The sequence below is a fragment of the Schistocerca serialis genome, chromosome 2 (assembly GCF_023864345.2).
Source record: "Schistocerca serialis cubense isolate TAMUIC-IGC-003099 chromosome 2, iqSchSeri2.2, whole genome shotgun sequence".
In the NCBI taxonomy this organism is placed as follows: domain Eukaryota; kingdom Metazoa; phylum Arthropoda; class Insecta; order Orthoptera; family Acrididae; genus Schistocerca; species Schistocerca serialis.
In genome coordinates, this window is record NC_064639.1 from 891,201,439 (window position 1) to 891,225,550 (window position 24,112).

At 40.4% G+C, this 24,112-nt stretch overlaps 1 protein-coding gene across 1 annotated transcript; it reads right to left on the reverse strand.

Annotated features, from left to right (window-relative positions):
- Nucleotides 1-22,873: 22,873 nt before the first annotated feature.
- On the reverse strand, nucleotides 22,874-23,791 carry LOC126456499 (piggyBac transposable element-derived protein 1-like). Its single transcript, XM_050092249.1, has 2 exons — nucleotides 23,593-23,791; nucleotides 22,874-23,481 (listed from the first exon to the last, which is right to left on the reverse strand). Exons 1-2 carry the CDS (start codon nucleotides 23,789-23,791, stop codon nucleotides 22,874-22,876), a joined length of 807 nt encoding a protein of 268 aa, XP_049948206.1.
- Nucleotides 23,792-24,112: the final 321 nt, after the last annotated feature.

Consider the following 24,112-nt stretch of genomic DNA (forward strand, 5'->3'; position numbering starts at 1 on the left):
GAGGGTATTAGATTAGGAAATGAGACACTTAAAGTAGTAAAGGAGTTTCGCTATTTGGGGAGCAAAATAACTGATGATGGACGAAGTAGAGAGGATATAAAATGTAGACTGGCAATGGCAAGGAAAGCGTTTCTGAAGAAGAGAAATTTGTTAACATCGAGTATAGATTTAAGTGTCAGGAAGTTATTTCTGAAAGTATTTGTATGGAGTGTAGCCATGTATGGAAGTGAAACATGGACGATAAATAGTTTGGACAAGAAGAGAATAGAAGCTTTTGAAATGTGGTGCTACAGAAGAATGCTGAAGATTAGATGGGTAGATCACATAACTAATGAGGAAGTATTGAATAGGATTGGGGAGAAGAGAAGTTTGTGGCACAACTTGACCAGAAGAAGGGATCGGTTGGTAGGACATGTTCTGAGGCATCAAGGGATCACAAATTTAGCATTGTAGGGCGGCGTGGAGGGTAAAAATCGTAGAGGGAGACCAAGAGATGAATACACTAAGCAGATTCAGAAGGATGTAGGTTGCAGTAGGTACTGGGAGATGAAGAAGCTTGCACAGGATAGAGTAGCATGGAGAGCTGCATCAAACCAGTCTCAGGACTGAAGACCACAACAACAACAACAACATCAATAGCAACTGATAATGGCGCCTTGCTAGGTCGTAGCAAATGACGTAGCTGAGGCTATGCTAACTATCGTCTCGGCAAATGAGAGCGTATTTTGTCAGTGAACCATCGCTAGCAAAGTCGGCTGTACAACTGGGGCGAGTGCTAGGAAGTCTCTCTAGACCTGCCATGTGGCGGCGCTCGGTCTGCAATCACTGATAGTGGCGACACGTGGGTCCGATGTATACTAACGGACCGCAGCCGATTTAAAGGCTACCACCTAGCAAGTGTGGTGTCTAGCGGTGGCACCCCACATGGCATTTATGAAATATGTTTCTTTGCACTGATTTTTGTGGCGACCTATCTGCAACAGGCTAAATTATAAGTAATGATGATGATGATGATGCTGCTGCTGCTGATGATGATGATGAGGTCCCATACTCTGATAAGCATAGGGATCAATGCAGGAGTCGTGCACTGCCAACTAGGCAAGGTCCTAGTGGAGGTGGTTTGCCATTGCCTTCCTCTGACGTAAATGGCGATGAATGATGATGACGATGATAATGATGATGAAGACTACACAACACTCAGACATCTCGAGGCAGGGAAAATCCCTGATCTCACAGGGAATCGGACCTGGGACCCCATGCACGGGAAGCGTGAATGCTACTGCAAGACCACGAGCTGTGGACATAAGTAGGTAGTGGGCGATAGTGAAACATAGGAGATGATTGCCTCTCCCATGAATCTTTGCATGTAATATTACTACAATATGGTTTTGTGTGGTTTTGTAATACCTTTGCAGTTGATATCTTTTGGGAATGTCTTTGGCTTCACACACCTTCAGTGCATGAGTATTTTCAGTAGTTTTTTTGCTTTTAAGAGAGACAGAATGTGTTGTAATGTGAAGACAGTGTGGATTGTCAGAAACAAATATTTTCCTGAAGTTTGTGTTACTATTTCGATTTGTGGTGCGAATGTGTGCTGACATAAGGTGAACAGTAAAGAAGTAGCATTGAAATTTAAAGTTTATGCTTCATTATTGAATGTTGTCACAAGAGCAGAGTGAATGATGTGCAGTGGAATAATATTTGAAGGGGAGTGAGCTAGCTACAATCCTAACTGGCTAGTTCCAAGACATACCATTTACTGATGAGTTTTGTCACTTGCGATGCCACTATCCAAATGTACTGTAATATTTTTAGACCATGAGGCATCGGGCGTCTGGAAACCGGCTGTCGCATGTAATAAGCCTGAATAGCTTTGCTGTGTAGTTCAGACTACTACACAGAATTGCTGAATAAATATTGGCGATGGCATACAAGAAATCGAATGTTAAATGAATTCTGATTTTCATTAACAAAAATAACCTCTTTGAAGTGACTGAACAGAATGCACTAACTGGTGTACGTTAATCATGCCTAGCAGGCAAACAACATTTACGTAACACAATATACACACACAAATGATAAACACTTGAACTTGCTGTAAGTTGGATTGATCTTCACCAACTGTCAGTTATGATTTTAATGTTACTGAATTTGCATTGTACTGAAGGTATAATGAGTACAGTGGTGGCAATAAATTCCTTAACTGAATATTCAATGAACACTATAGAACTGATGGATACTAGAGATGTGAAAAACATTACTTTAGAATCATTTTCTTCTAATGAAACTGAATGAGTTTTTATGTTGATAATGTACTGAAAAGCCACCACATCGAGTTCAACTGTAATTAATGTGGCATGGTACCTGGCGTCTTCTGTCAGTTGTATAATCCGGCGTTAGTTGGAAATTTATGGCGTTAATACCGATTATATCCTCTTGTTGCATTAATACGCCGATACTCACGTAATATAGCCTTTTTACTGGTATTGCTGCACACACAGTGATGGATTCGGGATAATAATGAACTATTTTCTGTAAGTAATTGATGACACTCGTGGAATGCACTTTGAATCACAAACTTATTATTTCCCTCAGACATTACCCTGTAGAGAACTTGACTTGATAAATACATAAACTGGTTCGCTACGGACAAATGTACCTGTTATGGCGGCGGTATAAAATGCACTGTTCATAAAAACACTGTTGTACGATAACTACTAGTTCGTTGCTTGTGCTGGCGTGAGCTCATCAATGGATCTCATGTGGTAGTAAGATCATATTGCAACATTAGCTGCAGACACTGGTCACTTCATACCTTGCTGCTGGTCGCTGCAGTCCGTCGTAAATTACCCAGCCTTCCACAAGGCGTGCCATGTGCTTTTTGAGTGGGAACAGCAGCTATATCACTCACAAGCCGTCTCTGTCGAAATGTTGCATCCTGCAAGCCTTATTGTCCATTTGACTTGCTGACACACCATAAATCCAGTTCGTGTTTGTTGTAAGCTCACTTTTAACTGTCTACAAGCAACGTTACCGTACCGTACTTAAACCGTCACTTTCGCGCCGCGTAATCTCTGTTCTGCATCTGAACAGTTCCAGAACACATCTCTGCCTACTGCCAAATTCACGTGCCAACCTGCATTGTCCGCGTTCTCGGGGATTTCCCTCACATTTAAACATTAATTTACACTATGCCAAGTTGTCTATTTGTAAATGGGCATACCATAACATTACCATATTCAATTACAGTCATTATATATATATATATATATATATATATATATATATATATATATATGTATGTATGTATGTATTTATATTAAACTAATGAAACGTCCCCTTAGAAAAATTTATGAATTACTGTGCTGATAAACCCCTACATTATTTGATTTTCAAACAGATGAGCAAAACTGTACATACTCAGACATTTCTCTCTTTACTAATTCTGATCAACACTAAACTGACAAACAATATTTTTAGCGCAACGCAGTCTGACTTTCAAAAATCCCTACAAAAGAATGGCCCTGATTAACATTAACCTATACCTTTCACAAATCACTTACCTCACAAAAATCTTCGTTACTCGAACTACTGCAATACAGCGAGCGCCACTACTGCCAGCTAAATAAGAATTTCAAACTACTGAAGGCACTAACTACTGATAGGCATAGTTAGCATATGAAAGATTTTGATAGAGAACAAACAATGTATTTACCTTAATAGTGTTCAAAAGTCATAATATACAGGGTGTTTCAAAAATGACCGGTATATTTGAAACGGCAATAAAAACTAAATGAGCAGCGATAGAAATACACCGTTTGTTGCAATATGCTTGGGATAACAGTACATTTTCAGGCGGACAAACTTTCGAAATTACAGTAGTTACAATTTTCAACAACAGATGGCGCTGCGGTCTGGGAAACTCTATAGTACGATATTTTCCACATATCCACTATGCGTAGCAATAATATGGCGTAGTCTCTGAATGAAATTACCCGAAACCTTTGACAACGTGTCTGGCGGAATGGCTTCACATGCAGATGAGATGTACTGCTTCAGCTGTTCAATTGTTTCTGGATTCTGGCGGTACACCTAGTCTTTCAAGTGTCCCCACAGAAAGAAGTCACAGGGGTTCATGTCTGGCGAATAGGGAGGCCAATCCACGCCGCCTCCTGTATGTTTTGGATAGCCCAAAGCAATCACACGATCATCGAAATATTCGTTCAGGAAATTAAAGACGTCGGCCGTGCGATGTGGCCGGGCACCATCTTGCATAAACCACGAGGTGTTCGCAGTGTCGTCTAAGGCAGTTTGTACCGCCACAAATTCACGAAGAATGTCCAGATAGCGTGATGCAGTAATCGTTTCGGATCTGAAAAATGGGGCAATGATTCCTTTGGAAGAAATGGCGGCCCAGACCAGTACTTTTTGAGGATGCAGGGACGATGGGACTGCAACATGGGGCTTTTTGGTTCCCCATATGCGCCAGTTCTGTTTATTGACGAAGCCGTCCAGGTAAAAATAAGCTTCGTCAGTAAACCAAATGCTGCCCACATGCATATCGCCGTCATCAATATTTGAAACGGCAATAAAAACTAAACGAGCAGCGATAGAAATACACCGTTTGTTGCAATATGCTTGGGACAACAGTACATTTTCAGGCGGACAAACTTTCGAAATTACAGTAGTTACAATTTTCAACAACAGATGGCGCTGCGGTCTGGGAAACTCTATAGTACGATATTGTCCACATATCCACCATGCGTAGCAATAATATGGCGTAGTCTCTGAATGCAATTACCCGAAACCTTTGACAATGTGTCTGGCGGAATGGTTTATTCGTTAGCGAATGTCTCTCGTGCAGCAATGGTAGCGGCGCTGACGGGTTGCCGCGTTTGAATTTTGTATGGATAGAGGTGTAAACTCTGGCGCATGAGACGATACAGGGACGTTGGCGCCATTTGGACCGCAGCTGCAACACGGCGAACGGAAACCCGAGGCCGCTGTTGGATCACCTGCTGCACTAGCTGCACGTTGCCCTCTGTGGTTGCCGTACGCGGTCGCCCTACCTTTCCAGCACGTTCATCCGTCACGTTCCCAGTCCGTTGAAATTTTTCAAACAGATCCTTTATTGTATCGCTTTTCGGTCCTTTGGTTACATTAAACCTCCGTTGAAAACTTCGTCTTGTTGCAACAACACTGTGTTCTAGGCGGTGGAATTCCAACACCAGAAAAATCCTCTGTTCTAAGGAATAAACCATGTTGTCTACAGCACACGTGCACGTTGTGAACAGCTCACACTTACAGCAGAAAGACGATGTACAGAATGGCACACCCACAGACTGCGTTGTCTTCTATATCTTTCACATCACTTGCAGCGCCATCTGTTGTTGAAAATTGTAACTACTGTAATTTCGAAAGTTTGTCCGCCTGAAAATGTACTGTTGTCCCAAGCATATTGCAACAAACGGTGTATTTCTATCGCTGCTCGTTTAGTTTTTATTGCCGTTTCAAATATACCGGTCATTTTTGAAACACCCTGTATATAGCAGTTCATGACATACATCCTTACAAATTTACTGTCTTTAATGGACACACATCCAGATCATCCGCTCTCAAAACTCCGCCATCTCTCTCCCCACATCCACCACTGCTGGCGGCTCACCTCCAACTGCGCAATGCTACGCGCTGTTAACAGCCAACTGCCCAACACTACAATAGCAAATTCCAACAATGCAAACCAACCACAGCCTTCACACAGCACAGTCAGTGATTTTCATATAGAGTGCTACATGGCGTTACCAACATAAAAACCTAAACAGCCTACTTACATAGCCCCCATGCTCCCCACAAAAAATTTTACAAATTCCTTTGGGCAGTGGCCAATACAGATTTGAAAAAAATTTTCATAATTGCAATAACAAAGATATCAAATACAAACACTTACTGATACACTGTTGGTCAAAAGCAAAGATTTTCTCACAGTCCATAAAGACAGGCCCGATCATTTATCACAATAGTAATTACAGTTTTTTTACAAAGTCTCATTAGTAAAAGAAAATGCACATGGAAATAGGAGATTTCCATGCAGTCTTGAAGAAGTAGTGTTGTCCTTCCAACAGAGCAAACCCACAGCAGAGTCAGTCGAAGTTTTGAAGAATATTGGTAGATATATTATTTTCATAATTGCAATAACAAAGATATCAAATACAAACACTTACTGATACACTGTTGGTCAAAAGCAAAGATTTTCTCACAGTCCATAAAGACAGGCCCGATCATTTATCACAATAGTAATTACAGTTTTTTTACAAAGTCTCATTAGTAAAAGAAAATGCACACGGAAATAGGAGATTTCCATGCAGTCTTGAAGAAGTAGTGTTGTCCTTCCAACAGAGCAAACCCACAGCAGAGTCAGTCGAAGTTTTGAAGAATATTGGTAGATAGGTCACCACAGAGCAGACCCACTGTAGTCCTGGTAGAGATTATGGTATTGGTGGGCCTACAAAGGTGCAGACCCACTGCAGTCCTTGTAGAGATAATAGTAGTGGTGGGCCATCAAAGTTGCAGAGCCACTGTAGTCCTTGTAGAGATGGCCAGCAGCCATCTGTTGCGACTGTGCAGGTGCCCAATCACCATCGAAGAGACTTGCGGACAATATAGCAAGTCCGTAACCACCACTTGTGCACTCACAAAGTTTTTGGAATTGTCCTTAGAACCAGAAATCCTGTTAACCAGTCCCTTTCTGAATTATCAACACATGTGCGAGCACTAACAGTCCTCTTTTTTTTCACATATTGTGCATATACTATGACCAACAGAAATGGGTGCAGTGAAATGAATGCTTACAAGTTACTTAATTTGATGAACTGGTGTCAATTACAATTGTATAACATGAGAATACGATTACAAAGGTACAAAATACACCATTAAAGAACATAACAATACCGATAACATTTGTAGTAATACGGGCTTTACAAAAGAATCGAAATAACATATACATCAGTGTTACAGGAATTATGAACTAAGTACATACATAAAAGATCAGAATAACTTTTGAAACATCAACTTCACACATGAGCAACAAAACAGAATAAATAATATCTAAACATCTTTACAAAGTAAATAACATATTATTAGAAAAATTCTACAACATAACTCTTATCAGCTAAACACATAAAGACAGGAAGAACACAAATACACAAGGGTACTCAAACACATAGCAGAATAACACAAAAGCGAAGCACAGGGTTCGTTTCCAGTGTAACATTTGTTACTGCAGTCCAACCCAAAACTTCATTCCATAGATCTTTCCTCTTATTTCAACATTTGTTTCCACAAAAAAATCTTATCCAAACACGCTTTCTGTATTTATATGTTCACATATCTCTTACCTCATTATTTATTTTCCATTATCTTACCTCATCATTTATTTCCAAGAAAATCTTACCTAAACCTATTGTCCCTAAACCCTACTTTTTTGCTCATATCCTCTTTCAAAATCCTTTTTTGGCCAAACCATTTTCTTATAGCTTCTCAATGCATTTCTTCCAATTCATCACAACTCGTTCTCTTATAGAGCCTACCCCATATTAAGCTAACTTAAATCTACTGAGCTCAGATGCATAAACTAAGGGACGAGGCAATGCAGCAGCACAAAATAATTAACACAAACAGCAATTACCAAAAAATGCAAATTGGCAAAGCAAGCAGCAGTATATCTAAATTAGCAAAGCAAATGCAACATTACAACTAATATGAGCCAAAGTGCAGCAACAAGAAAAATAAATCAGTAATAAAACTGGCTTAACAGAGTTAGACAAAGTGAAATTCAGTAGCAGTATGCCTGGCAAACAGCAGCAGCAAATGTAATAACTTATACCTAAATATGTCATAGCTCAAGCAGAAAAAATATTACAGTAAAGATAGGAAATGTCTAATAACTATGTCACATCTTAACACTAGAGTGATGCATCAGCTTGACTTACTCTACGAAACAAGTTACCAAATCGTTGAAAAAATTATGTTTGCAATTCCTGTGAAGGGAAATGTCTATTTGTGCTCTCTTTTCTAAGAAAGTACATCATAATATTATTCTTTACTGGGTCTGTAGACAGAAAATAGTGATATTAGTACATCTATTAAATTTTATTTTAACCAATGCGCAGTGCAACTAGAAATTAGATATTAAACAAAATAGGCAAATATATATACAAAGCAATGCGTGAAACGTCTTTCACTAGGCAAATGGCGTCTCCAAAGGCAAAAAAATCTCTCAACTAGAAAGACAATAGATGTAAAATGTTTCTCATTATTTCATTAGGCATTTTAGTAAATACCGTAAATTAAGAGCTCCACAGTGTAATAACATGTTTTCAAGTTTGAGCGTGTTGTATTTGCAATGTTTTCTACAAAGAAATGTCAATAGCAAGGATAATGGCCTCTTTTTTTCTCCACCTAATGGCTTTCTTTTTTCTGACGACTATCTCTCAGCTGGGCGCCCAAAACGCCTTACCTCAAAGTCACTTACCTTTCTTACCGAAATATTTACGACAGCAGTTTCCGCTGCAGTGACAGTCTCATATAAAAATTTCACAGGTCGAGAATTTGCGTTACAAACGTGTAGAAACAAAATCCTGTAAATATAACAATGTCCAAAAAATTTTCGCCGGCATTGTGATACATTTACGGATATACACACATTTCATAACTCTTAAAGTACGATTCTTGGTTTCCAACATCCTTTTTCACAAACCAGAGTCCCTAACCACTACTCATTATTCATATACATATAAACACGTAATCGCATTCCTCATATATGGTAGCATCATCTTATTGGTCATAAACATACCTCAGCAGCATAATACACATCGTCATTGTAATAATAACATGATAACAGATCAATCACATCTCAAAATCGTTGCAGCTTCTTTCAATAATTTCCAGACCTTCAATAAAGTCATCTACCTCAAACGTATTTCAAACATCATGCTCCCTTACCAAATAAGACATTCAAAGCTCTCATAGTATCACAATGGATGCGAAAAAATATGAACATTTCACACAGTGCAGACAAAATACAATTTCATAAGTGTCAAATTATCCAACTGTGTAATTGCGTAAACATGTGTCACTGACATAGTAAAAAAAATGTTTGCTTCTCTGTTAAATAATCAGATAGCTGTGTAATTCTGTGTTAGAGAAATATGGTACCGATGTGTAAAGTTGTATAAGCAAATACCATATTAGATAGGGCTCCTTGTGCTTGCCAAACACATGATACACAAAGTAAGCGTGTATGCCCCTGAGGATTAATGTAATTATACCCTCAGGTGTTACAGATTACAGCAGTGGAATGAAATGTATCACTGAAAACCTTTGTATCATTGTAATTCAAAAATCTTTAAACATAAATGTTTTACGTACAAAATCAATCACTCAAATACGTGTACTGTAGCGCTAAACTGTGCGTCTTGTTGTAAGACAATCTCTGACATTACTTAAGAGTAAAAATGTGCCAAGTGTCGTAATTATCGTCGTCTGTAAGCAAAGTTCTGTAGAAGTCAATGTACTTACCTCATAATAAACAAAGTGAATTGCTATGTGTATAGATATCGTAGTTGTTACGCTTATTGCCATGATGAAGTAAGTACTGTACTGTAACGTATTGTTGTGCTACAGAAAAGGCTGTCTCATTGAAGCCATACCACAAAAGTTACTACTAAAACATGTTTTCCTTTCCAGAAGAATTCAGAACAACTGTGCAGATGTATAACAGATACAGCGCAAAAGCAATAATACAAATTGTGTCACTCATTAGTAGCATCGTGATATAATCGTGTAGCTGTCAAATAAACTAACCGCTGTATCATCTGGTATCTCTCAGAAAGTACTTTAAATTCAGAAAGTATTTTCAAGTAAACCAAAATGTTGCATTAAATATCTCATTAGCAGTGCCAGTATATGTTCTAAGTTGTAAGCCTTATAGTCGTTACATAATCGTGCAACGAACAAGGAAGATGTACACCGAATAGCACCATGTATTATGTTCACTACTAAATGCATTCGTAATTAGTCTAAATATGTTCCCTAGGTTCTAGACTGGATAGTTAATTTTAAAACATAGTTGCATGTTAACAGTTTCTAAGTGTGACAAAGAGTACTAGTAACATGAAGTGAAAAATTTTATAGCAAAGACTAAGTTAAAAAGCAGATTATCTCTCAATAAACGGTTTTACATGTGAAATGTGGTGTAATCCTTTACCTTTCCTCATTACGCAGCAAATCAACTTGAACGCAATTATCATGCGGTATATGTCGCTAAAGAATGCTAAAATTTTTCTCAAGGTTAGCGTCTATGTTATTTTTCTCGGAGCCAGCCGGTGCACGTGGCTGCATGCAGTGCGAGTCATTGTCTGTCTCTTTGTTGGCGCGCATCGTTGTTGGTGTTGTGTCTAGACAAGACAGCCTAGACACAATGAGAGGAAGCTGAAAGGCACGCGCTACGCTCACGCAGATGGGCGTGAGGTCTGAAACAGGATACGTAATGAATGCTATAAAGAAAAGTACGTAGCTTCTGTAATACTTAACTTTAATCCATCCTTTTGGTACATCCGGAGATTGTGGCGATACAAGTGAGACTCTTTAGATACATGCAATGTTACTAATGGCGCCTTGCTAGGTCGTAGCCATTGACTTAGCTGAAGGCTATTCTAACTATCGGCTCGGCTAATGAGCAATGCTTCGTCCATGTAGTCGCTAGCAAAGTCGTCCGTACAACTGGGGCGAGTGCTAGTCCGTCTCTCGAGACCTGCCTTGTGGTGGCGCTCGGTCTGCGATCACACAGTGGCGACACACGGGTCCGACATGTACTAATGGACCACGGCCGATTTAAAGCTACCACCTAGCAAGTGTGGTGTCTGGCGGTGATACCACATTCCTCCCCCACAAATCGGCGAATGGTCGTGTTATAAGGCTTCCGCCCACCGTGGGGAGGACCCCATGTTGACGTATGCGATGAGGTGGGGAGCCTAACAACAGGCGAGGCTGTGCCACCCGCACCCGGCCATTCGGTCCAAGGGGATCTAGGAAACGCCTGAAAACCTAGTCCAGGGTGCACGTCAACATGCGGTGTATGCGCCCGTAAAGAGACAGGAGGGGCCGAAGGGTCGACCTCCATGGCGTCGGGGTATCCGACGCGCGATGACGTCATGTGGTTCGGAGCGGGCAAGAGTTCCATGGCGGAGGACAGCTGGTCACGGGAAGCGATCGGCGGCGCGTGACCCAGGGAGGCGCTTGGCGGCTGCAGCGAAGCGTCCACTGCGGGCGGCGCTGGCTGGAGGACAGGCGGCGGCGGCGGAGGCGGCAGCGGCGCGTCGCCATGGGGCAAAATGGAAGGCATCGTCGGTAAGACCTGGGGATGAGGCGAGCCAGTAGATGGGTCCCCAGGGCGCTGACCGGACGGCACCATCGCTGAAAGCAGACGGGGAATGGCAGAACCCAGGCGACGACAGAGGCGCAGCTGATTGAGACGCCGACGCACCTCACCAGAGGCCCCCAACACTAGATACATAGCGCGGCCGAGGCAGCGAAGAATACGTCCTGCGAGCCAACGCTGTGAACCGCGATAGTTGGGATAGAATACAATGTCGCCAGGAGCAAAAGCAGGTGGCTGCCGCTGCACAGGAACCTGATGCGGCGGATGCAGCAAAGACATCAAGGTTCGATGAGGACGACCGTGGAACAACTCAGCCAGCGAGCGACCATCTCGGGGCTGAGAGCGATACGATGACAAAAAGAGCAACAACGTGTCCTCCCGAGAATGCGACTCTTTCAACTTCAACATCTGTGACTTGAAAGTCCGGACCAATCTTTCAGCGGCACCGTTTGACTGAGGCGAAAACGGCGCGGATGTCAGATGTTGAATACCATTGGCCGTGCAGAATGACTGAAATTTTGCGGACATGAATTGTGGGCCATTGTCGGAAACAATAGTCTGCGGAAGACCTTCAATGCAAAAGATAGCAGACAACGCTTGGATGGTGGCAGTTGACGTCGTGGAAGACATCCGGACAACAAAAGGAAAATTACTGAAGGCATCTACCAGAACCAACCATCGAGCATTCCAGAATGGACCAGCAAAATCGATGTGCAAGCGTTGCCAAGGGGAAGTGGCTTTTGGCCATGCAAAGAATTTCCGCGGCGGTGCGGATTGTGGTTCGGCACACGCCAGGCAAGAAGAGCACATATTAGTAATCGCAGCATCGATTCCGAACCAAGTACAGTGCTGACGTGCAAGTTGTTTCGTTTGCACTATACCCCAATGTCCTTGGTGGAGAAGCCGTAAAACAGAGGACTGTAACGAAAGTGGGACCACGACTCTGGACTGATCATTATCAGAACGCAACAACAAAACACCACGTCGTACAAAAAGTCTCTCCCAGTGAGAAAAAAATCGGCGAACCAACGGATCCTCGATCCGAGACTTCGACAAGGGCCATTGAGTAGCAACAAAACGCAAAACGGTAGCAAGCTGTGGCTGTAGCTACACGACGAAAATCAATCGGAAACGATTCGACCACGTCATCGGTTGCCGAATCAATGAACATGCAAGCAAGTTCGGAAGAATCGAATGCTCTATCCTCAGCAACAGGCAAACGGGACAACGCATCGGCGTTTCCGTGCTTAGCAGTGGACTGATACAAGATATCGTAGCGGTACTGCGAGAGGAAAATAGACCAGCGAATGAATTTCTGCGCTGTACGCGGAGGTACAGGCTTGTTCGGATGAAAAAGCGACGTCAAAGGTTTGTGGTCTGTGATGATGGTAAAGTGACGACCATACAAGAAATCATGGAACTTACTAACACCAAACACGAGAGCCAAAGCTTCTTTCTCTATCTGTGAATAATTTCTTTGCGCATACGAGAGCAATTTGGACGCAAAGGCAATAGGGCGAATATGCGATCCATCTCTGTACGCAAGCACAGCACCGATCCCGAAATCCGATGCATCTACCATCAACAAAAGGGGTTTCTGGGGATCGAATGGCGTAAGGCAAGTATTTGAAAGCAACGCCGATTTCAACTGGCGAAAGGCGCGTTCGCATTCCGTCGTCCAGACGAACGGAACACCTGTACGGCGTAAGCGATGAAGCGGAGCTGAAATGGAAGAGGCATTGCACACATTCACTCACACCTTGTGATTCTAAATCGTGTAATGTTCTTGCGACCTCATCACGCAATGCGTGAGGAACATTGCACGCTCTGAAAAATTTCGGTTGCGCATTGACTTTCAGTTCCAAATGTGCTTCATAGTTCTTAGCGCAACCTAAGCCCGGTGCAAAAATGTCTGCAAATTCTTCACATAGACGAGAAACACTGTCCGAAGGCACAGTCTGATTCACTGATAGGACCTGATTTACGATAGACATGTTCAACAACTGAAATAAATCTAAACCAAACAAGTTCACTGCAGTAGAAGAACGAAGAACGTAAAATGACACAAGTTTTGTTTGTCCCTTGTATGTTGCAAGAAGAGTGCACTGTCCTAACACAGGGATATTCTGACCTGAATAACTATGTAACTTAACATTTGCAGCACGCAACGGAGGTTTGCCCAGTTGTTTGTACGTGTCGTGATTGATCAATGAAACAGCAGCTCCGGTATCGAGCTGGAATGGTATGACCTTGCCATTAAAGTCCAAATCTACAAAAAGTTTATTGTCCTGCTGACGACAAGAGCGACTGTCTCGTGCAATTGGAACTGATACAGGTACAGCATCACTTGCTATTTGACGTGATTTCCGGCGACGTCGACGCACACTTGTTGTGGGACGAACACAGTCACTGTTAGAAAGAGTGGCACTGGACGAAGTGGAATGAACTACATGAATGTCCATGGGCGAAGGTTCACGAGCCTGAGTATTCTTGGTTCGATTTCGGCGCGAAGCAAAGGGCCTGGAATGATTAAGAGTGTCTGATCTGAGCTTTTTCTGGCAAACACTTTGAACATGTCCTTTTTTATTACAGAAAAAGCAAATAGCTTGGCGTGACGGGCAATTTTCACGCGAATGTCTAGTAGCACACCGCGGGCATGATTTCACTGCAGTTGTATGCTGTCGCGGCACACCTGGTTTAGAGCGTGGCAGCAGCTGCGCGGACATGTGCGAGGGCAGTTTACCGGGCCGTGCAGCGCGCCGGTAAATGTTACACATGGCTGGCGAAGTTGCAAATGATTCCTGAGCAACGTCAAGCGTGTCCTGTCTATCCAATATGTCTATCACTTGTTGAAGGGAGGGATTGACGAGTTTCAAAATCTGTTCCCGTATGCGAACATCAGAAACGTTCTGTGCTATTGCATCACGTACCATAGTATCTGAATAAGGGAGTCCACATTCACACTCAAAAGCACAATCCCTTGTAAGGCCTTGCAATGTTGCAACCCACTCCCTATTAGTCTGACCGGCCGTACGTTTTGTACGAAAGAACGTATACCTCTTTGCAACGACATTGACTGTTTCTTTGAAATAGGCGTCCAATGCCGACAAAATTTCTTCGTAGGACAGAGTTGCTACGTCACGTCGGGGAAATAATTTCACTATCACACGGTACGTTTGCACCCCTACACACGCCAATAAATGAGGCTGCCGCTCGTTACCTTGAATTCTGTAGGCGGCGAGATGAAATCCAAACTGGCGGGACCACTCCGTCCAGGATTCCACGTCGGCTTGAAAATTACGGAATGGTGGTGCAACTGCATGTTGTGGCTGCGGTAGTGATGAAGCGGCGGCGGCCGCATCGTTTTGCAGTGCACGTTGACCCTGGACGAGCTGTCCAAGGGCATCCAATAACGCCTGCGTCTGCTGATTCTGCAAGCGATAAAATTCGGACAGTACATCTGGCGAAGCCATGACACAAGTAAATGTAAGCAATTACAAAGAACAAGACCCTTTCCGTTGACTCGTCGCCAACAATGTTGTGTCTAGACAAGACAGCCTAGACACAATGAGAGGAAGCCGAAAGGCACGCGCTACGCTCACGCAGATGGGCGTGAGGTCTGAAACAGGATACGTAATGAATGCTATAAAGAAAAGTACGTAGCTTCTGTAATACTTAACTTTAATCCATCCTTTTGGTACATCCGGAGATTGTGGCGATACAAGTGAGACTCTTTAGATACATGCAATGTTACTAATGGCGCCTTGCTAGGTCGTAGCCATTGACTTAGCTGAAGGCTATTCTAACTATCGGCTCGGCTAATGAGCAATGCTTCGTCCATGTAGTCGCTAGCAAAGTCGTCCGTACAACTGGGGCGAGTGCTAGTCCGTCTCTCGAGACCTGCCTTGTGGTGGCGCTCGGTCTGCGATCACACAGTGGCGACACACGGGTCCGACATGTACTAATGGACCGTGGCCGATTTAAAGCTACCACCTAGCAAGTGTGGTGTCTGGCGGTGACACCACAATTGGCATTAGGAGACCTAACTTCTTCAAATTCACCTTGTCCAGAGAGACCTGCCCTGTTTGAATCCCGCCAGTTCTGATGAAATTCAGGTCCGTCGTTTTGTCGGTAGTTTACAAAGTTTCTTTTTTGTCGGTCATGTGGTGGAGAATTTCTCCTGGAATCGTAACTACACGGTGGACCGTTGCGTCTGAAGTTATTCTGTCTCCCTTGATAATAATTATTTTGGTTCCCATATTGTCTGTTTCTCTGATTGTCTCTGTGATAGTCATTACCGCGGAGAGGTGATCTTTCTCTGTAATTCTTACTACTGTGCCAACGGTTGTCATACGGGTGGTGTCTTTTTTGGTCACGATTTGCGTTGTAGGAATAGCCTTGTCGTGTCCAGTTATTATTTCTTTCATAGCGGAATTGTGACGGATGTGACCTGTAATTGTTGTGTTCCTGTTTTCGCGTTCCGCAATTGTCAGTGCCAATTTCCAATTCTTGTAACAGTCCCTGAAAAGCTTCAATGTCGTCATTGCAACGTCCTGCCAAGATAATATGTCGTAAATGTTCAGGCAATTTGATGAAGCAAATGCGGATGAGTTCTGAGGGGCTGTATGGGTTTGAAAGATACTGATTATTATGTAACATGTCTTCGAAATATTTGACAAGACTGGAAAATTCAGATTGTTTGAAATGTTTCATCATTATGATGCTATGTTTTACTTGGGCTTGAGCAGCTTGAGACCAATATGCTGAGAGGAAGGCATGATAAAATTCTCCTTCACTGTGACAATCGTGAATGACCGATCGCATTCTTACAGCTGGTTCACACATAAATTCTAACCTGTGCTCCAATGACCAGTTGGGAGGAAAACAATGAGAGACTTGATGGAGCCATGCTTGTGGATGAATGTCGTTGCCAGAATTCTTAAATGTTTTGAATTTATGTGTAGTAATGAACAGCTTATAGTCAAAATCATCATGTCGGCGATTCGCATATCGGTCATTGTTACTTCGTTTCGGCGGTTCCATCTCAAATTCGGTGTACCTTGCCAATTTCTTTCATAATTTCCGAAGTGGCCTGTGTTATTATTTTGTGGCTGTTCCGTATTTCTATGTCCCTCTTCCTGTATTGGAGCGCGAGTGTCCTCTGAAATATGTAATTCTTGTATTACCTGTGTCAACTGATCTTGTACTTCCCGGATTTCTCTTTTGTACTGTGTACTTATTTGATTTTGGTTTTGTTTGAATTTTCTAATTTGTTCATACTCTTCTGTGTCAGTGAAGGCTACGGGTCTTGTGTCATTCAGATCATCATCTACCTTTGTAGGTAAGTTAGTGAACTGATCCGAAAGTTCGGCTGCTTTCTCCGATAGTGAACTGATTTCCTCAGTGTGTTTTTCTGAACAAAGTTTCAGAGTGTTCATTTGTGGTGAAATCGTATCTACTGTGTCATTAAGTTTTCCTGAGTTTTTGCAAGTTGTGTAACCAAATCGGTAGATGCAACTGAGTCAGTTTTAGCTTGCAAGGTGTCGTGATTTTCTTGAACAATAGTTTGCAGTTCTTTTATGGCTGCTTCGTGATTCTGTAATGCATTTTCAAGGCGCGAAAAAATAGTTTGAAAATGCTCGCAAATTTGTGTTTTTACGTCATTACAGACTTTTTGACATTTATATTCGATTTTAAGTAACTCTGCAGTTAAATCTTCCTGTGTTTGTTCAAACATTTGTTCCATTGAGTCTAACTTTTGAAGCTGTTGCTGTGTTTGTCTCTAGTGTTGTTCCATTGTATCTAACTTTTGAAGATTTTGTTCCATTGTGTCTAACCTTTGCTGTTTTTGTCTCTGATTTTGTTTCATTTGTTGCATTAATTGCAATAATAATGTATTAGTGTCTGGAATCTGTTTCTCTATGCTGTTTGGTAGTGCATTTTCACGGGCAACATTCACATTTTGACAAGCAGAAAATGTGTCTTGACTCATTTGAGGAAACGGCGAGTGCCCAAAACCTGAATCTGCAGTATTTGCAAGATTGTGTCCTGTCATTCCCGATTCCTGAGGCGAGCTGTTGCCGACTGATCGATCGATAATGCTTCCCTGTTAACTAATTGTTTCACTGTCTACACAATTGTTTGCCGCCTGCTCCATTTCCCTAAGCACAATTACCAAATTACTATGTTGAACATTAGTTAATTCATTACTGGTGGCGCTAACACAATGCTTTCGTCTTCACTGTTATTTCTCAGTTTACTTTGGAGCCTAGTATTACATTTTTCACACATCATAATTGTCACAGTATTTCACATGATAACACAGAAAAGCACAATTTGAAGAGCAAAAATAAGAAAACACATTAACATAGCACTGAAAATAATATCTAGTTAATCAAAAACGCAGCTGCAAAATACTTGGTGCAAATCTACATGCATGCCACAACTGTTTTACTGTACAACAATGAAAGACTGCAACTACAAAGGAGATTCTCTCTACAATTACGCATTAGCAATAAATAAAAGCTACACTAGCTACACAAACTACAAGAAAAAATCAGAAGATTCCAGGGAGGTAACCTCGACTAAGGGTCGATATATGAAACGTCCCCTTAGAAAAAATTATGAATTACTGTGCTGATAAACCCTTTACGTTATTTGCTTTTCAAACAGCTGAGCAAAACTGAATGTACTCAGACATTTCTCTCTTTACTTATTCTGATCAACACTAAACTGACAAACAATATTTTTAGCGCAACGCAATCTGACTTTCAATAATCCTGGCTAACATTAACCTATACCTTTCACAAATCACTTACCTCACAAAAATCTTCATTACTCGAACTACTGCAATACAGCGAGCACCACTGCTGCCAGCTAAATAAAAGATTCAAACTACTGAAGGCACTAACTATTGATAGGCATAGTTAGCAAATGAAAGATTTTGATAGAGAACAAACAATGTACTTACCTTAATAGTGTTCAAAAGTCATAATATATATAGCAGTTCATGACATCCAGTCTTACAAATTTACTGTCTCTTCTGGACACATGTCCAGATCATCCGCTCTCAAAACTCCGCCATCTCTCTCCCCACATCCACCATTGCTGGCAGCTCACCTCCTACTGCACAACGCTACGCACTGTTAACAGCCAACTGCCCAAAACTACAATAGCAAATTCCAACAATGCAAACGAGCCACAGCCTTCACATAGCTCAGTCACTGATTTTCATATAGAGTGCTACATGGCGTTACCAACATAAAAACCTAAACAGCCTACTTACACTAATATTAAATTAATACTTTTACTATACGTAATAATATTATTCTAGTTTAATGCTTCTTTATTCCATCGTCCGAGTGCAGCACTATTCAGATACTGTCTTACTCGTAGCACTATTTCATTTGACTGCCGCCAGGCGGAAGCACCTGTACTTTTGTTGCGAAACTATCCAACAGATGGCATGAGCGTTCATTTATTCAACTGCTGTGCCTTGGCTATTCTTCGTTGTGGCATTACACACTGTTATGCAGCATGGGCCATATATTACCGCTATGTGAATATTAATGTCTCTTTACTATTTTCTGCCATACTGGGTTTGACCATTTTGTTTTGAGAAGTAAACAGTGAATACTTCATACGATTAGTCTATTTGCAGCTCATGCTGAGAAACATGTAGGATCTAATGTATTATGTGCTTAAGTGTATAATCATGTTAATTGATTTACATTGTATTACTTCTTCTTTGTAGATAATAATTTAAAAATTGCTTTCAGTTCAAATGTACAGCACTTAATAAATCCTTAGTACAATAAATAAGCATTTATCTCACCTGCAGATAATGTTACTTCTTCTTCCTTAGTTTTCATATCTAACTTTTCCACAGTAAATTCTTATTTCATTTCATGTTGTAACGGAACCTATTAAAGGCTTTACTTTACCAAAGTATATGATACCTTCCAAATTCAACCAGTTTAACGAGTATTTATGATTATAGAGAAGTTATTGTGTATGTTAACAATGATTGCATAACATGTCTCCATAAACAGTGAACCCATTAAATTATACCGAATAACTGACCTACACAAAAGTTAATACCACTTGATCACTAATGCAGCAAATGTCATCATGCAAAAACACTAAGTTCATCTTAAATAATTAATATGAAGTACGAAAAATAGTGGCCAACTTAGGTATTTTGGATCTCCTTCAATAAAAATCACCCAGTGAAACCTATTTGTTCACCAGGAGCGTTTTCACCCAGTATTCACGTAAACACTCCTATTTTAGATGAAAACCAATGTAACTCTTAATAATTCATGTTATTTACTTATTTATGCAAATTAGAGAAGTCAATTGACAAACTTCTAAAAAACGGCCTTTTTGTACCAAAGAATTATTCTGTCAAGTCAACAAATCTGTCTGTCATTTTAATAACATGTTAAATTATGTCACTCGATGTAAATTAATAACTTTTCTGCACAAATTATGATAACAGATGTACATGTGACTTATGAAGTATATCTCTTTTTAGCAGTTCTTTGACAAGGTTATAAATACAAGCAGCAAGAAGGGTTGGGAGCGCAGTCGAAATGTCACTTTGGTGAAGTGTGTGTGTGTGTTATTGTTCGAAGTGGATAAACAATGCAAAGGACATGTAATAGAAGTACTACTTTGTGTTGTGTCATTGTCTTGAGATGGCCACCAGAGTACTAATATTTGAAATTTAAATATTTGTTGGTTTCGCTCGTTATTTATCATCAAAAGCACATCAAAAACACGGAACCTCATCTTTTTAACCCTAGACAACCAAATCGAGAGACAGCAGCGATCCAGCAAGCAGTAGCGATTACCACAACGCATTTTAATGGCGCCAACCTAATATCAAGTGCTAACAAGCTCCGTAAATGGGAGTGAAATAGCGCGAGTATAGCAATATCTACGACTAGGCGACCATTACAATGTGCACCACACAAGAGGACGTGTGACAATAAAAACATAATAAATACTCATTGCTAAATTATTCTTAGTTTCATGTTGTATTTCAATTTTCGATTCATTCTTATTCCTTACAGGTTCACAAAATACTGCACAGTTTCCACATGAGACGATTCTGGGTGGCAAAAATCGAAAAAAAGTCTTAATGTAGACTTCAATATAAAACTTTTTAACTATTCTTCCAAACTTTTGACATTATTGTCTCAAAAATATTTTTTTTAATCGTTGTATAGCCAAATATTTACTCTCGCCAAATTACCAGCTATACTTTAAGATCATTGAGATAGTGCTGGATCCTAAATTTTGAAGTTGTAGGACATTCACTTAGTAAGTAAGGTATCCTTAATAATTGTCGCATTCCATAATACGTATGATTAGTATTTCTATTTCATATTCATTAATATCTGCTGTCAGTAATTGTGTGTCACATCCTGTAATAATATTCTGCTATATGTGTATATACCAGAGAAATACATGGCACTGAGAATGCCTTGGATTTTCCCTGGCTACGAGGCACTGGACCATCTTAGTCCAAAGCCACAAAATCCTAAAGTGATTCTGGTATTATTAAATATGAAATATTATTCACAACTGAAGTAACCTCTCTCAATCTGTGACATATAACTGAATTCTCGCTGTTTTCTTTATAGTACTACACATATAGTACTACACATAAGCTTTAAATAGTAATGGTTCTCCTGCTGTAGTATACAGCTCTTTGGACCAAAATATACCTTTCATATGTTATCATCAACACTGCATAATGAAGTTCCAGTTCCAATTTGTGTAGCAGCAACAGAAGATATCGTTAATTGCAGAAGGCAGCAACTTATCTTTAGTAATTTCTTAGTAACAGGAACATACTTACCTGCCAGTAGTTACTGTAAATAGTAAATTGTTAGTAATAACAGACGAAGATACGTTGTCAATAATAACTGAAGTTAGCAAATTCTCAATAACAGCTATCACTGGTAAAACCTCAGTCCTAACAAGAGGTGGAGATAATAGTTCATCAGTAGTAAGTGACAACTGCGACTGATCAGTGTTAACAGAAGATGAGCCAATATCTATTAGAGCAAGATGGAAGACAATGTTAATCGTGAGCTTTAGCTCTTCAAATACAGTTTAAGTTTCACAGTTTGAAAAATATATGTAAGACGTGGAAATCTCGGTATATAGAGTGATTGTAAGCGTATTGCGTGTCACGTTATCAACAGTATAGCGGAAGAAAGGATAGTATAAGTAGTAAAACAAACCAAGATGGCAACTGCAAACATAGTCCGACGAATAGCGTTAAAACTGTGAATATGAATGAGTAATTAGTACTAATGTCATCAAATCAGTGTGACAGGAAAAGCATTTATCGTTCTAATGACCCAAAAAGTAGAGTCGGAAACTATTGTTAAATTCTCAGTGACGAATTTAATTCAAAACATAGTGTGTGCACCACCAACATCGTAGTGTGATCAGTCTGGAAATATGACAGAAATAACAAACCAAAAGTAGTGGTATTGCAAAAAACATGTTACAAAAGGTGTGATCTGCATAAAGTGCAGAGTGGTACACCATTACAGTTTTAGTGGCGCTAGCCGAAGCCAAAAAGTCTGGCTGCGTCGAAATTGTTACAGAAATTGTTACAATCTGACATAAATGAACTATTTTCGCGGTTACTTCATGAGATACAGAGCCTAAAAGATAAATATTATACGCTGGTGAAGATTAACCAGTATTTAAATGCATAAATCGAAAGATTTTAAAGAATCCATGTTCGATATATACGAGAAGATAAACAGTAAAGATTATAAAGACGAAATCATAGTTTTTCTGTTAGGAAAAGTTCGTAATTTACATCACAAAAACAATGTAGGTAACACTCTAGAACCCACAACAATTAATATTAATTGTAGGTTGTTCTTAGCAGAGTAGTATTGACAGATCAATAAGTTGGAGGACAAATGTATCGCTTTTAGCTTTTTTTAATTTTTTAGTACTTTTTTACAATGTGTTACAGCTATGTAACACTGGGACTCCAGATAACGGTATTGGCATTGGTATGATAAACGTATAATCTCAGTTTTGTGTTCTGAATCTGTGTATTACACAAGCTCATACGCTAATGTAATAATAAATGTATTTACATACAGGTCTTTTAGTAGTGGAATCTACTGAACCAGTTTCTGTCGTTGTTGAAGCACAGAAAAGCTTTGCATTTTTGGCTCTGAACAAAAGTATTCCGTTTATTGCAAATCTTGCACCTTCCTGTTGTGTTATTCCATTGAGGAAAGTGGTCAATTTTGTCCATTTGGCATTCTGGCACTGGTGTTACTGTAGTAGCAGGTTTCTTGAATTTACTGGACATATCTTCAATACTTGGAAGCCCCTCTTGAACTTTCATTGTCCAGCAGATATCAATGCACTTACAAGATTAGCTTGAAACTATCTGAGAGAAACATGTTTTTCAGACAGGGCCTTGCAATTTTCTCTGTATTTCAGCCAGCTATTGACAACAGCTGTTGTTATCATGTGGCAGAAGATATACAAATACCATCTTCTGGATTTTATGTGATATTTGCATAGTGATGTCAACATATCATAAAGATCTACTCCTACCATATTACAATTGTAAATTTGAACAATGGACGCTCTTGGGACAAGAATATGCTCTTTCTTACTCCTATCCCATCTTTTTGCCATGTCCTTTAGCTCTACATCTGTTAGTGAAGATAACAATGTAACACATAGGTTATCACACCATTTCACAACGACGAACTTGCCTGTTGTGTGAACTTGTGAAGCTGTAGTATTGTGTCCTTCTGCTTTCATCTGCTTTTCGTCAGGAAAAGTACATTGCTTGAATCTTCCAGCTCTTATTGTGGCTGTATAATAAATACCCCTCTTCAGTAGGCTCTCAGCAACATGATACAATGTGAAGAAATTGTCTGCATAAATCCTAAAAAAACCTTTGTCTTCCAATGCTGCAGTTAGCTTCATCACAACATTGCAACCAAGACCTTTCCCAAGTATGTGCTTTGTTGCCTTGAAAGCTGCATATTGGTAAACATCAAAATCATACAGATATCCTGAGGAACCAGCTCTAGCTCACATTTTGAATCCCCTTCTTGTTGACTTGTTTTGTATATATTGTGAAAGACTACTGCATCCTTTGAAAGGGATCGTTATGTTGTCAACACACTGATTGTGTTCAGGCAGTTTTCTCAGGCAAGCTTGTGAGAACAAAGTAAGCCAAGGGTGAATTTTCTGTAGCTTATCTTTTTTCTGTGTTAGTTCAGTAAAAATAAGATTGTCCTGGAAATGCAACAGAGATACTAGTTTCTGAAAGCGGCTTTGAGCCATTATATCAGAAACTAGATTATATGCCATGTGTTTTTTCCATTAACATCGCACACTAGGGATTTGAGCTAAGCCCATTCGCAAATAAATACCTAAAATCAGCTCCAGCTCTGCTATGATAATGTTAATAGTTGTACCCAATTTTTGAGCACTGTAAATATTATTTTGTTGAACACATGAGTGGCAGTATTTCATGTGTCACAAGAGATCTGAAGTACTGCAAATTGGTCAACACTTCTTCAGGTTCGTCTTCTGGAAGCTGCACAAATGGATGAATTTCTGGAGTGAAGTCACCATTGATCCACGACAACTCTGTATCTTCTG